This window comes from Leopardus geoffroyi, chromosome E1 (assembly GCF_018350155.1).
Source record: "Leopardus geoffroyi isolate Oge1 chromosome E1, O.geoffroyi_Oge1_pat1.0, whole genome shotgun sequence".
Taxonomy (NCBI): Eukaryota; Metazoa; Chordata; class Mammalia; order Carnivora; family Felidae; genus Leopardus; species Leopardus geoffroyi.
The window spans coordinates 6,636,801-6,649,781 of NC_059330.1; the positions used below are offsets into that span (position 1 = coordinate 6,636,801).

The 12,981-nt window shown below is 49.6% G+C and overlaps 1 protein-coding gene across 5 annotated transcripts in view; it reads left to right on the forward strand.

Moving 5' to 3' along the window:
* The first annotated feature begins 4,988 nt into the window (after positions 1-4,988).
* ARHGAP44 (Rho GTPase activating protein 44) overlaps positions 4,989-12,981 on the forward strand; it is a 183,037-nt gene continuing 175,044 nt past the window's right edge. For 2 of the 5 annotated variants that reach the window (XR_006714690.1, XM_045487418.1), the window contains exon 1: positions 4,989-5,405. Coding sequence is in view for 4 of the 5 variants with exons in the window: in XM_045487418.1 (XP_045343374.1) it covers positions 5,353-5,405 (53 nt within the window). In the remaining variant the exon portion in view is untranslated. The remainder of the gene's footprint in view (positions 5,406-12,981) is intronic. The other 3 variants (XM_045487416.1, XM_045487417.1, XM_045487419.1) reach the window with 2 other exon arrangements.

A 12,981-nucleotide genomic window follows, 5' to 3' on the forward strand; every position in this document is an offset into this window, starting at 1 on the left:
GGGGCGCCTGGGTGGTGCAGTCGGTTAGGCGTCCGACTTCAGCCAGGTCACGATCTCGCGGTCCGTGAGTTCGAGCCCCGCGTCAGGCTCTGGGCTGATGGCTCAGAGCCTGGAGCTTGTTTCCGATTCTGTGTCTCCCTCTCTCTCTGCCCCTCCTCCGTTCATGCTCTGTCTCTCTCTGTCCCAAAAATGAATAAACGTTGAAAAAATAAAAATAAAAAAAAATGTGGCTAGTGTAATTGAGGAACTGAATTTCTAATTTTATTTAACTTTATTTAAAATTATGTTTAGGGGCGCCTGGGTGGCTCAGTTGGTTAAGTGTCCGACTTTGGCTCAGGTCATGGTCTCACGGTTCGTGGGTTCAAGCCCCACGTCGGGCTCTGTGCTTACAGCTCGGAGCCTGGAGCCTGCTTCGGGTTCTGTGTCTCCCTCTCTCTCTGCCCCTCCCCCACTCATGCTCTGTATCTCTTTCTCAAAAATAAATAAATGTTGAAAAAAATTAAATTATGTTTAAATAACCCTGTATCTCTGCTGATGCCCACGTTGGGCAGGGCAGACTCCAGCAAATGTTTGGATTCAGATTGTAGATGCTAAAACCCCTCTAATTCAGAGCTTCCTAAGTGGCATGTCAGATTTCAAAGAAAACATATCTCAGTTAAATAGTACTACAACATTGTTGAAGCAAGTGATAAGCCTGTATGTGGTTGGGCAAAGCAAGTCATGTGACCGAACTTAAAGTCAATATGAAGCAGGAAGTGGAATCCTTCCATAGATCAAAGTTGAGCATGTAAGTAACAGAATCTCATTTCTTCTTTCTCCTCCTCTACTTTTCTTCTTCCTCCCCCCCTTCCCCCCTCCTCCTGCAAATGAACTTAATTTTAAGTCTATTCTTAGTTTAGATCTTTTAGTCTATTTTTTGAATTTAATGTCAGATCATTCAGGGCTTCTGTCCTTCACATCTTGGCCATCGCAGCCTTCTTGTCATCTTCAATCCCAACGGCAGAAACACCCAGCACCTTCGGGTACTTTTGTATACCCTCGCAGCACACATTCAACAAATCGTTGCACGTGGCTTGGTGCAGAGAACTCTGCTGCCACCACAGGACTGTGGTTTGGGTACCCAGGCACTCTATGTAGACATCTTTACTGCTCCTCTGCCTTAAAAGGCACAGGGTCTCCGTGAACTTAGCCACTGCTAGCCATCACCTAAGAAGTGGTGCGTAGAAGGTGCACTCCCCCTCTGTGATATAGCTGCCTCCAACCTGCCAGTACCCCTCTGAAGTTTTTTGTGACCACAGGAAGGAGCCAGGAGCAAGTAATCTTCCTTAGAGATACCATCTGTAGCAGTCAGCTTAGACTTGATTGTGCTGCAGTAACAAATGATCCCCAGACCCTGTAACTTACAAAACAGGTATTATTTTTCACTCCAGCCAGCTGGCTAGGACTCTGATCCACAGCAGCCCTTAACTGGGTCATAGCTGGTCTTCCAGCAGAGTGAAAAAAGGAGGAGGCGGGGATTACAAAATGACTCTTACAAATCTGCTCAGAAGTGGCGTAAATCACTCCATGCATATTTTATGTCCAAAGAGAATTTCATGATCGATATTTTTTTAATGTTTATTTATTTTTGAGAGAGGGAGACAGAGAGTGTGTGTGCAAGCGGGGGAGGGGCAGAGAGAGAGGGAGACACAGAATCTGAAGCAGGCTCCAGGCTCTGAGCTGTCAGCACAGAGCCCGACACAGGGCTCAAACTCGTGAACCATGAGATCATGACCTGAGCTGAAGTCCGACACTTAACTGACTGAGCCACCCAGGTGCCCCCTGCCTTTAAAAAAATGTTTACTTTCAATCTTGACCTCACTGGGAAGGTCAAATATAATCCCCCTTCATAGGTACAGGCAATGAAAATTTGAACAACAATCAAATCTGTCCGAGCATCACCTACTTTTCCCCTCCCTCCGTCCCCTTCTACGGCCCTATCGTCATCTTCAACACCTCAGAGCCAGCACGTACTTTATCTAGAAGAAGCAGGATAGTGTGTTCTTCAAACTGTACCATATTTGGTACAGACCACTAAAGTTCCAACACCTGTATTCTTCAAACTCAAAACGCTTTTCTTTAGAAAGTCTATTCTCACGTGTGTTTCTGAAGCGTGCTTTGAAAGATCAGATGAGGAGACCTGATACCCCCCCTTTCTCTTTTTTTATTCCGCACTGCCATCCCTTCCCTGGGTAGGAAGCAGAAAAACACGAGCTGCTTCCCAAATGGAGGAGAACCACATGGGAGAACAGGAAATATGTGAAGAAGCCATCAGTTAATAAAATGCACGCTAGCAGGGTAGGCTGTGTCTGTGGAGAAGTAGAAAGTTCCCTTTTCGAATGGAAGTATCTCCAGATTGAAGCCCGAGATATTGGAATTGTCTACCAGAGTTCTCTGATACTAGGGATGTCCAATAGAACTTTCTGAGATGATAGGAATGTTCTGTATCTGCACTGTCCAGTATAGCCCATGTAGTTATTAGGCACTCACAATGTGGCTAGGAGGACTGAGGAGCTCAATTTTTTTTTTTAACATTTATTTATTTTTTTTTATTTTTTTATTTTTTTTAATTTTTTTAACGTTTATTTATTTTTGAGACAGAGAGAGACAGAGCATGAACAGGGGAGGGGCAGAGAGAGGGAGACACAGAATCTGAAACAGGCTCAAGGCTCTGAGCTGTCAGCACAGAGCCCGACGCGGGGCTTGAACTCACGGACCGTGAGATCATGACCTGAGCTGAAGTCGGACGCTTAACCGACCAAGCCACCCAGGCGCCCCAACATTTATTTATTTTTGAGACAGAGAGAGAGCATGAACGGGGGAGGGTCAGAGAGAGAGGGAGACACAGAATCTGAAACAGGCTCCAGGCTCTGAGCCATCAGCACAGAGCCCGACGCAGGGCTCGAACTCATGGACCACGAGATGGTGACCTGAGCCAAGTCGGACGCTTAACCGACGGAGCCACCCAGGCGCCCCTGAGGAGCTCAATTTTTAATGTTTATTTAGTTTTGAGAGAGAGACAGAGAGAGCAAATGGGGGAGGGCCAGAGAGAGGGGGAGGACAGAGGATCCCAAGTAGGCTCCGTGCTGACAGCACAGAGCCCCACGCGGGGCTGGAACTCACGAACCGCGAGATCATGACCTGGGCCGAAGTCAGACGCTTAACCGACTGAGCCACCCAGGTGCCCCTGAGGAGCTGAATTTTTAATTTCATTTAATTTTAATTAAGTTAAATTTCAATACCCAAATGCAGTTGATGGCGACTGCACTTATCGGACATTGCAGTTCTAGATGTTAGAGCAGAGACAGCGTTGCTAAAAGTCATACAGTGGGGACACGTGGGTGGCTCAGTCGGCTAAGCGCTGGACGCTTGGTTTTGGCTCAGGTCACGATCTCACGTCTTCATGGGTTTGAGCCCTGCATCGGGCTCTAGGATGGCAGTGTGGAGGCTGCTTGGGATTCTCTCTGCCCCTCCCCCACATGCACTGTCTCTGTCTCTCTCAAAATAAATAAAATACTTAAAAAAAAAAAAAAGTCATACAGTGACCTTAATGCCTCTCTGTTATGTATACATATAAAAACCAGGCTACCCCCTGGCTTTTAAAAATATCAAAAAGTGGAAATAATTGCAGTTTCTATAAAAACTATATTGACTTTATAAGCAGAGCACAGTTGGTTAAGAGCAAATCATGCCTTCCCTTATTAATTGGCTGGAGTTGCCTGACCTAATAAGCGGAGGCTAAATTCACAATTAATTAAAGATTTCATGTTCATTCAGCCAAGACTTGCCTCAAACCATCTTTTGTTCAGCTGCCCAGCAAGACACTTAGAACCATATTTAGGCCATCTTGCATCTATAATCAACATATGCAAAATATACCATCTCAAAGAAGTTCTCTCATTGATCAGATTCGTCATTCTATTTCGGAAGAGCATTTTGCTCTATTGTGCAAAGTATAATCATAGTTGTAGGCAACGAATGTATGACATAGAAATTTATATGTTATTTATTGGTAATTTAGCAGATAGTTATCTTTGCTTATCTGCTGGGCAATATTAATTAGGTCTATTAGAGAGGAGAACACGGCGGCTTAGAGAGGTTATGTAATTTTTTCCAAAGGTTATATAATTGGGTTTTGGAATTCTAACATACGAACTCGTGTCTGATCCAAAGCCCCTACCAGCCAACAATACTATTCTTACTTGACGGGTGATGAGAAAAACCTATTTGGAATCACCTATCTGTTCTGAAGCAAGGAGCCTGCAGAAAGTCACAATCCCTTTTCAAAGAGTCAACTGATCCTAATGGAGAACTGTTGTGGAGCACCCTCCAGGCCTGCCACAGCTGTTGCCCCTTGGTCCCCTGGAGGTGGAAGGGAAATGGGAACAGCTAGGAGGCTGGGATGTAAGCCACGCAAGGAAGTCGTCCCAGTCAAGCCGCTTGCGTAGACACGATGCTGCGATGATTGTACCCTTCCTCTATCTGGGCTTCTGGTTACTTACTGGGTATGGTGAAAATCAAGGATGAAACTTCTGTGACGCCTGCCCTGCAGGGCCAAGCCCCGGGTCCCAAGCTTAATTGTGCACCTCAACAACTACCAGGTGGCCTGACGCAATATTATGAGCCACGGCCTAAATCTTCCCGTGAATTCAAAACAGCAATGCCTCACATTCACTTAGAATACAATGAAAGGCAGATGCTCGCTTTCCTTATCTGCTGTTGGAGTCCTGGTTCCACTTTTGCTATTTTTAAAGCCGCGAAACCTTTCCCTTCCTGGAGTGCCACAGCTCAACCCCATCCCCTCCCCCCGCCCCTCCCGGACCCCGCCCGGCGACGTGACCGGCCTCCACCTCCGCGCCTCCGTCCTTGCAAAACTTTGCACGCGGCAAGGTGGGCAGCGGGGGCAGGACTACAAGTCCCAGAATGCACGGCGCCCGCCGCACAGGCGCAGCGGGGACCACCCGGCCAGCCGGCCAGGAGCCTGCGGAGCCTCCCGGGTCCCCGCGCCGGAGAGGGGCTGGGGGGCAGGCGGCCGGGCGGACCTGGCGGGCGCCGAGGGCGGCCGCGGGCGTCAGCATGCAGGCGCGGCGGCGCGCGTGAGGAGGATGCGGCAGCGGGCGCCGCGGCGGGCGGAGGAGTAGGCGGCGGTGCCCTGGGGAGTCAGCCGCGCGCGGGCCAGACGGCTCCCGGAGGCTCCGCAGTGCCGCCGCCGTCGCCCGGGAGGCTCCGCGCGGGAGCCATGTAACCTGCGGCGGGCTCCGGGCTGCTCCGTCCTCGCCCCAGCTCCCCGGCCAGCGCGGCAGCGGGGCCACGATGAAGAAGCAGTTCAATCGCATGCGCCAGCTGGCCAACCAGACGGTGGGCAGGTAGGTTCCCCCGGTGCGCGCCCGCGAGGCTGCAGCCGCCGGGGCGCGCAGGTGATGGAGCCCGCCCGGCCTCGCGACCTCGCTCCCTCCGCTCCCCGCCGCGCCTTCCCCCTGCTCCGGCCCCTGCGGGACCGCTCGCGGGCGCGACCCCTCCTCTCGGAACTTCCCCGCCCCCGGAGCCCTTCGGGGGCTCTGCCCGCTGCGCCCCGGCTCCGGTTGCCAAGCGCGAGGTGTGACGCATCCTTTACCTGCGTCCCCAGCTGCCCCTTCACCCCGTCCTCCCTGCCTTTCCCCGGGACTCCCTCCTTCGCCCCTGGCCGCCTGGCTTCCTGGAAACAGGTGTTTGCTCTGATTGTGCTGGAGGCAGCCGACCCGCAGTGGCTTCTCCGAAGATTCCCTCGCCTGCGCCGAGTTCAGGCTTCTCGGGGGTCCAGGGCAAGTGTGGGGCCTGGTCTTCGGCTTGGCAGAGCTTGAGCCCGCCCCTCCTGCCGCGTTTGTTTTCTGGGACTATGACTGTACGAGATTCTGGATCTCTTTATTGGCCGGGTTTCTTAAGGCGATAGGTGTTGGAGACGGGGCTCCGGAGGGGTGAGGGGAGAGGGGGGCAGGGAAGGTGCTGCTGGAATGGCGCTGCTGTGGGCTGGGTCCTAAGACCGATTTCAGTGGAGGGAGGGAGGCTGCAGAAAGGGAGGTCCAACTCCTCTGGAAAATGAGATAAGCCGAGGATCACAGCCAGGTAGGGGAGGGGAACCGAGAGGCCCTACAGTCGGGGAGAGCCAGGCCGGAGAAAGCTGCAGGACCCAGCCTGCTGTCATCGCGGTGAAATGGGCTACATCTGGGCTAGTGTCTCCAGGAGCCGCTCTGCAGGGTGCCAACATCTACTAACCGTTACATAAGGATTCTGGTGGGTCTCTTCCAAAGCTAGACGTGCTGTGAACACGGGGGTTGTGAGGCTGAGGGGGGTTTTCGTGGACCTCGTCCTGGCCGCCGTGGCACAGGAATTCAGGTGTGCAGCCGTAAAGCCAAGTGGAAAGCAGAGAACCCAGCCTTGGGTGCAGTTCAAGTGCAAACACATCGAGGGCTCTCCACTAGGTTTACCGGGAAACCAAATACCTTTCTTGGGTGGGAAGTGGAGCCTGAACTGGCATCTGGTAGGATGGGGGTGGGGGTATCCCTGGGCAAGAGGGGACCCTAAACTCCCAGGTGAGCATACTGCCCCAATTACGGTGGGCATCTGAGGGCAGGGGATGCGGTGGCTTCTTACGCTTTCAGGGACTCCAGATGGTTTCCAAGTAACAATGTCTAAAATTGCCTTGGATTCATTTCCCTTTCCCAAACACATGTGCTTTAACATGAGGGGGAATTTATGAATAGCAGAGTCAGATTAGCCCAGATTTCTGGCATGGTATCGCCACAGATATAGCCTCACGTGGGCTGCCTTTTGATATGTTGGACACTGAGACCGTGTTTTCCCGTATAGGTCGTTGAGCAAATGATAGTCCAGCTGACCTGTCTTTGATATCTTGATTTCTGCCTCCCTCTGGGGCTGGCATCAGGCATCCCGACAGACCACCTAAGCGATCAGGAGGCTCCTGGCCGTAGACTTGGATTGCTCGACTCGCTTGGTGTTGGGGTTTCAGCTCAGGGCTCGAATGGGAATGTAAGCAAGGTGCTTAGGCTTCCTCCCTGGCGCCCTGGAAACCAACCATCTCTTCTGACTCTTTGCAGGACTTGTCTCAGAGTGGTAAGATTTGTGAACCTTAGGCATAAAACCTTTTTTTTTTTTTTTTTTTTTAACCCTCATCCACAGAGGGAATGACAAAGGAACACGGGGAGTTGGGTTTCAGAACCGGTGAGTGATCTTACTTAAAGAAAGCGCATTCTCGGAAGTCCAAGCAGCTGGTCACCAAGAGGTACTTTCCACCCGTCTGTTGGGACTTTGGTGGATCCCGGTGTGCGAATGAATGCTGTCTGTCTGTCAGATGGCACCCGCTATGTTACGCACCAGGGAAAGTGAAGGCCGGTCCACCACTGTGTCTCACTGATAGGTATCCCTTTTGGTGACATTCATTTTTATTTATTTTTAAGTTCATTTTGAGAGAGCGAGCAGAGTGAGGAAGGAGCAGTGAGAGAGGGGGAGAGAGAATACCAGGCAGGCTCTGCCCCGAAAGGCTCTCCCTCAGATGTTGAGATCATGACCTGAGCGGAGCTCAAGAGTGGGATGCTTAACCGACTGAGCCACCCAGGCGCCCCCCTTTTGGTGACATTTAGAGTGAACTTTTGAAAGCCAAAGTCAGTTCGTGACGCTTGACTGTTTAAGAGTTTCCAGTGGCAGGGGCGCCTGGGTGGCTCAGTCGGTTGAGCGTCCGACTTCAGCTCAGGTCATGATCTCACGGTCCGTGAGTTCGCGCCCCGCGTCAGGCTCTGGGCTGATGGCTCAGAGCCTGGAGCCTGTTTCCGATTCTGTGTCTCCCTCTCTCTCTGCCCCTCCCCCGCTCATGCTCTGTCTCTCTCTGTCTCAAAAATAAAATAAACGTCAAAAAAAAAAAAAATTAAAAGAGTTTCCAGTGGCATCTCATTGCATTAGCATCGCAGATCTTTCCAGGGGCCTATCGGCCCTTACCGACTTGATTCCTCTCTGTCTTCCCATGCTTGTTCTGTTGAACCCGATCTTCGTTCACTGTATTGACAAGATGAAAACCGTGTACCGTAGGGTCCACCCCGATAAATCGAAGAGGCAGCATTTACTTTGTCTTATTGAGAAAGCAGTGAGGTGCGGGATCCTAACACCGCTTCTTAATTTCTGGAGTCTGTAGAAGCCACAGGATTGAATGTTTGGAACTGGTGGACCGATTTATGCAGTTGCTCAGGTGAGACGCTGGCTTCTCGTCCTTGCGTGTGTGGGAGGAGACGGCTTTCCTGTGTCTGTGGGAAGACCAGCAACAAGTTTGAGGGTTATTCCTCCTCGCAGCTCTTTACCCCCTCGCCTTCCGTAAAATTACGGGTTCTGGAGATCTTCTGAACACAGAAGAGTTAGGGACTGGATGAGTCTCCTTCGCGACTTAGGAGTTGCCGTACTTAAACGTCCTCTGTGGAGTTACTAGTATTTTCTCTCGAAGTGCTCACGCCTGAGTGCAGAGGGCATCAGCAACTGTGAAGAATTTATAAAATTCACCGATCGCATTTAACCGGGAAGAGAGTCGTCTCTTCCCGCAGCTGCTTGTTTCGTTTCTGCGTGGGTTCTTTCTGCTTTGAATTTTCTCCTTTCGGTGCCTTCCTTTCCCTCCTCTGTCCTTTGGGAAGCCTTCCCTGGCCCCGCAAGCCTGGACCCCTGTGTTCCTGACACTGCGCTCAGCACTAGGACATGCCAGGTGAAGTGTAGCTATAAGCATCTTTGGGCAAATGCTGCGGCCATTACTGGGTTACCTGCACTACGGCATGCGCTCATACATTCACTCATTTCTTTCTTCCCTCAGTAAATATGTATTAAGTGTCTGCTAAGTGCCGGGCCCTGCTGTGGTTCAGGAAACCTTAGAGTGTGGAGTAAACAAAATCTTTGTCCTCTTGGAATCTGTATTTTTTTTTTTAAATGTTTTATTTTCGAGAGAGAGAGAGCACACAAGAAGGGAGGGGCAGAGAGAGAGAATCGGAAGCAGGCTCCAGGCTCCGAGCCGTCAGCACAGAGCCCAACGCGGGGCTCAAACTCAAGAACTGTCAGATCACGACATGAGCCCAAGTTGGTTGCTTAACCGACAGAGCCACCCAGGCACCCCTTGGAATCTGTATTCTAAAGGCATGCTGCGGTGACATCGTTTTGCAGTTTTTATCTTTGCTCGTTTATTTTTCCCTCTAGACTTCAAGTTCGTTGTGGGCAGGGACCCTAATGCCTAGCAGGTAGTAGGTTCTCCAAAATTCTTTGAGAACCGGATCAATGAGCGAGCAAAAGGTCCAGGTGTCGTGGCTGGGGAAGTCACGCAAAGTAGTTCCAAGGCCCGAGTGACTCCTGGCACGGTGCCTCTTTCATGTTGTGATGGAGTGGGTGCCTTGAAGACTGGGTACAGCATCGCTGCTGGGCTTTGGAAAGACAGAACGAGGTTTAAGGGGGGAATTCGTTCTTGCCTGATTTATACGCCAGTTTGTACCTTCGAGATCATCTGTTGGCTGCTGGGATGAGAGGCACCCTGAACGGCATCGAGCGTTTTTCTTGGAGGTGGTGCTGGTTTGGAGGAATGTGTCCACCACCTCCAGGAGGTGGTGCTGGTTTGGTGTGTCAGGAGGAATAAAGCCGTGAGCGGGAATTTAGAGACGTACCCGCAGCGAGAGACGATGGGAGTAAAACCAGCACCTTGATCTGGGGAGGAGGAAATTTCCCCCCACCTCTTCCGCCTCCGGTCTGCACCGTGAGGGTCCGTCCCAGTGGCACCCAGCTCAGAACTGTGAGAAGGGCGAAGGGAGGCTGGCTCACATCCAGCGCTGAGCAAATGGTTGATGAGGTTCATTGTCCTAAGAAGCATGAAGGGCTTCTTAGATTTTGACAGCCATTGTCCAGTGGTGGCAACGAATGGGCGCTGTGCTCCTGTGCATGGTGCGTTGACGGGTGACGTTCACGGTGACTGGGAGTAGGCTAGGGGCTAGGAAGTGTTGGGAGGGAGGCTTGGAAGTTCAGGGCTGTCGGGTTGGATTATTCGGTTTGGGAGGCTACGAGCTGGGAGGGGAAGACACAGCTTTGTCTACAGAGCCCCGCTTTTCCGTTTCTAGACTGCTCGGCACGCAGCCCCGAGTGGACTTGGTTTGTGGTGCACGGCTTGGCTGAGTCCCTTTGCCGCTGTGCAGCTCTCAGAATATGACTGCAGCAGCCACTGGTACCCAGATAGATGCTGAGGATGCAGAGAGAGCCTCTAGGTCAAAAACAGCCAAGCTGTGGGATCTTTTCCTTGAAGGTTTCTCTTTGAGACTCGGCCTTGCCCATCAGCAGGCCTCCTGAGAGCCGTGACCCGATCAATAGGACATCAGGGAGAAAGTCAGAAGCCATTCTAAATTAGTCATCAGACCGCTCCGTTCCCCACCTATGATTTCCTGTGAGTTGGACCCGGTAGATGGACGCAGGCCCTGCGGCGTCTTCCTGCTAACCCAGCAGGGTCGGGCAGACCCAAACCTGTCCCTGCAAGGAGCACCGTGTGCATTGATTCGGTCTCAGAGCGAAGTTGTCCGTCGGAGTTCCGTGGAAGCCCATGCCTTGCCACCTGCTCTGGTGTGCATATGCGAGATAACAGAACGTACTCCCCGCTTGCAGAGCACGCTAGCAAATCTGGAAGGAATATTCTCTGCCCGTGTCTTCTGAGCTCCTTACTGTGCAGATCAGCTGCCTCTCAGCCTTCTGCCGGGCTGTTCTCGGCAGTCTGTGTGAGGCTGCCTGGGTTTCCTGGAGGATGCTGTTATCCCAGACCTGCAAGTCATTGTGAGGGACTGTTCACCGGCAATTAATGACTTTCCTTCCCGCTTTACCTCCGCCGAAGAAATATATCAATATTCATTAGTGGTTTTCATGATGGGTGATAGGGACCACTTTTTTTTTTTCCCCTCTAGAAAAAGTGGGTCAGTAGCCCTGTGAATAAAGCAGTAATTTATGGTTGTTCTTTTTGGAGGGGATTAGTAGGCAATCCCTCTCATTGATAACCCAGAACAGTTCATTTCAAAGGCTATATTGATAACGACAGCCAGTAATGAAATCGTGCTTGCGCCCAGTGTCAGGTGTAGCCAGGAGAGAAAGGAGCTCTCCTGTGGGGCGCTGGGCATCGGAGTAAGCTGGTACCCGGAACCCCACTGGCTCTGGGAAGCGTGTGGCCATCTAGCAATTTAAAACTATCCTTTCTGTCCGGAAAGCAGATGTTTTTGCTTTCGGTTTCCAACTTTAGAGTTTATTTTTAGAGTAAATGTTTATTTTCCCACAGAATTCAATTTACTTTTTTTAGCTTTCTTTTTGGTTATATAAATGCTATTTGTTTATGGTAGGAAAGTTATAAACTTATAGATGGGCAAAACGTAAAACAAAACAGTGGTCAGTAATCTCACTACCTGGGGACTACATTTAATATTTTGGATATAATTTTCTAAGTTTTTAACAGGCAAATATATGTTCTTAAAAAAGAGATAGAGGGGCGCCTGGGTGGCGCAGTCGGTTAAGCGTCCGACTTCAGCCAGGTCACGATCTCGCAGTCCGTGAGTTCGAGCCCCATGTCAGGCTCTGGGCTGATGGCTCAGAGCCTGGAGCCTGTTTCCGATTCTGTGTCTCCCTCTCTCTCTGCCCCTCCCCTGTTCATGCTCTGTCTCTCTCTGTCCCAAAAATAAATAAACGTTGAAAAAAAAAAAAAAAGAAAAAAGAGATAGAGATCATATGGTGTATACACTGTTTTGCAACCTGCTTCTCCCCGCCCCCCCGTGTATTACATCTTGAATATCATCTTGTGTCAACAAAGTACAGTATAATTTTTCAAGGGTATGTAATATTCCATTATGGTCAACCAATTTCCTTTTGCTAATCACATAGCAAATACTTTTCACTGGTTCACTTTCCTAGGATGAAGTCTTCGAAGGGAAATTTCTGGGTGAAAGAGTATGTGAGTTTTTAAGACCACATAAGTATATATTTTATATGTAAAAACATACATGCGTATTATATGTACATTCTCGGTAGAATTGCCAATTTCTTCTCCCTAGCCCTATCAGCAAGTAATATCACAACTTTGTTGATGTGTGAGTGAAAAACCTCTCTTTGCTTCTCTTTTAACTTCAGTGAGATAGAGCATTTGTTTAAGTTGACTCGATATTTCTCACCTTTTCTGAATTGCCTGCATAGGTCTTTGCCCCATTTTTCTTAAGTCACGTCATAACTGTTTTTTTTTTAATTTTTTAGGTAATTTTTAACATATTAAGCATGTATGTGCTTTGTCATATGCCACACGTATACCCCTATAGTTTTTTTGGCCTTTTGTATTTTGTTTGATGTCTTTTGTAGTATTTTGTGATCTTAAGTCTATCAATTTACGGTTTGTGCTTAAATATTATGCTGAGGGATGTTTTTCCCAGCCTGAGATGACAAATATTTCTACATTTTCATTACCATTTACATAATTTAATTTTACCATCAGATTTTATTTTATTATTTAAAAAATTTTTTTCAATGTTTATTTATTTTTGAGAGAGAGACAGAGTGCAAGCAGGGGAGGGGCAGAGAAAGAGGGAGACACCGAATCTGAAGCAGTCTCCGGGCTCCGAGATGTCAGCACAGAGCCCGACGCAGGGTTTGAACTCACAGACTGCGAGATCATGACCCGAGCCGAAGTCGGACGCTTAACCTACTGAGTCACCCAGGGGCCCCTACCATCAGATTTTAAATTCATCAGTCATTAATTTTGGTGCATGACATGACTTAGGTGTCACATTTAGTTTTTTTTTTTTTTAAGTAAGTAGTTACCCTACTATCAAAATGAATAATGTAATTCAATCCCACTGTATTGAAATGTCATCATGTACTAAAAAATTTCATCTACTTGGATCTATTTCTAGGCTTTCTAAT